The sequence below is a fragment of the Corvus brachyrhynchos genome, unplaced genomic scaffold (assembly GCF_000691975.1).
Source record: "Corvus brachyrhynchos isolate BGI_N302 unplaced genomic scaffold, ASM69197v1 scaffold2682, whole genome shotgun sequence".
NCBI classification, from domain to species: domain Eukaryota; kingdom Metazoa; phylum Chordata; class Aves; order Passeriformes; family Corvidae; genus Corvus; species Corvus brachyrhynchos.
Genome location: NW_008236687.1, coordinates 187 through 1,560, shown reverse-complemented (window position 1 = coordinate 1,560; position 1,374 = coordinate 187). Strand labels below are relative to the sequence as shown.

The following is a 1,374-nucleotide window of genomic DNA, read 5'->3' as shown; positions in this document are numbered from 1 at the left end:
GGCTCTGGAGGGTCCCGGGGGGGGGATTCCCGCACGGAATGGGAATTCCGGGGGATTTTCCGATGGGATTGGCTCAGGGGGAAGGGAATTGTCCAAGGGAATTGTCCAAGGGAATTTTCCAAAGGAATTTTCCAACGGAATTCCCTCACTGAAGGAATTTTCCAATGGAATTTTCCGACGGAAGTTTCCAATTTTCTGATGGAATTTTCCTCAAGGAAGGACTTTTCCAATGGAATTTTCCAACGGAATTTTCCAAAGGAATCCCCTCACAGAAGGAATTTTCCAATGGAATTTTCCGACGGAAGTTTCCAATTTTCTGATGGAATTTTCCTCAAGGAAGGACTTTTCCAATGGAATTTTCCAACGGAATTTTCCAAAGGAATCCCCTCACAGAAGGAATTTTCCAATGGAATTTTCCGACGGAATTCTCCGATGGAATTTTCCTACAGAATTTTCCTCAAGGAAGGAGTTTTCCGATGGAATTTTCCAAAGGAGTTCCCTCACAGAAAAGGATTTTCCAATGGAATTCTCTGCTGGAATTTTCCTCAAGGAAGGAGTTTTCCTTAAGAATTTTCCGACGGGATTCCCTCACGAAGGAGTTTCCCAATGGAATTCCCTCATGGGAAGGGAATTTTCCAATGGAATTTTCCGATGGAATTTTCCGAAGGAATTTTCCAATGGAATTCCCTCACTGAAGGAATTTTCCAAAGGAATTTTCCAATGGAATTTTCCGACGGAATTCCCTCATGGAAAGGATTTTCCAATGGAATTTTCCAATGGAATTTTCTGATGGAATTCCTTCACAGGAAGCGTATTCCCATGGAATTTCCTGCTGGAATTCCCACACGGAAAAGGAATTTCCAGTGGAATTTTCCAAAGGAATTCCCTCATGGGAAGCCTTTTCCGATGGAATTTCCCAGAAAGGGAATCCCAACGGAATTTTCCAGTGGAATTTTCCCCACGGGATTCCCTCACGGAAGGAATTTCCCAATGGAATTTTCCAATGGAATTTCCCAATGGAAAGAGTTTCCCGATGGAATTTTCCTCAAGGAAGGAGTTCTCCAATGGAATTTCCCTGCTGGAATTCCCGCATTTGGAATTTGGAAACTGGAATTCCGGCAATTCCAATTTGGAATTGGAAAACTCTTTCCATTGGGAAATTCCCTTGGAAAATTCCTTTTCCATGTGGGAATTCCAGCAGGAAATTCCATTGGGAAATTCCTTCAATCGGAAAATTCCTTTGGGGATTCCTATTCCATGAGGGAATTCCTTTGGAAATTCCATTGGAAAATTCTGTTGGAATTCCCTTTCAGTGAGGAAAATTCCTTTGGAAAATCCTATTCCATGCGGAAATCCCATTGGAAAATTCCATCG

At 42.4% G+C, this 1,374-nt stretch overlaps 1 protein-coding gene across 1 annotated transcript in view; it reads left to right on the top strand.

Annotated features, from left to right (window-relative positions):
- Nucleotides 1–790, top strand: part of CENPO (centromere protein O) — a 6,920-nt gene extending 6,130 nt beyond the window's left edge. The window contains exon 5 of the mRNA XM_017726829.1: nucleotides 465–790. Within this exon, the coding sequence (XP_017582318.1) occupies nucleotides 465–790 (326 nt within the window). The remainder of the gene's footprint in view (nucleotides 1–464) is intronic.
- The last annotated feature ends 584 nt before the right edge of the window (nucleotides 791–1,374 follow it).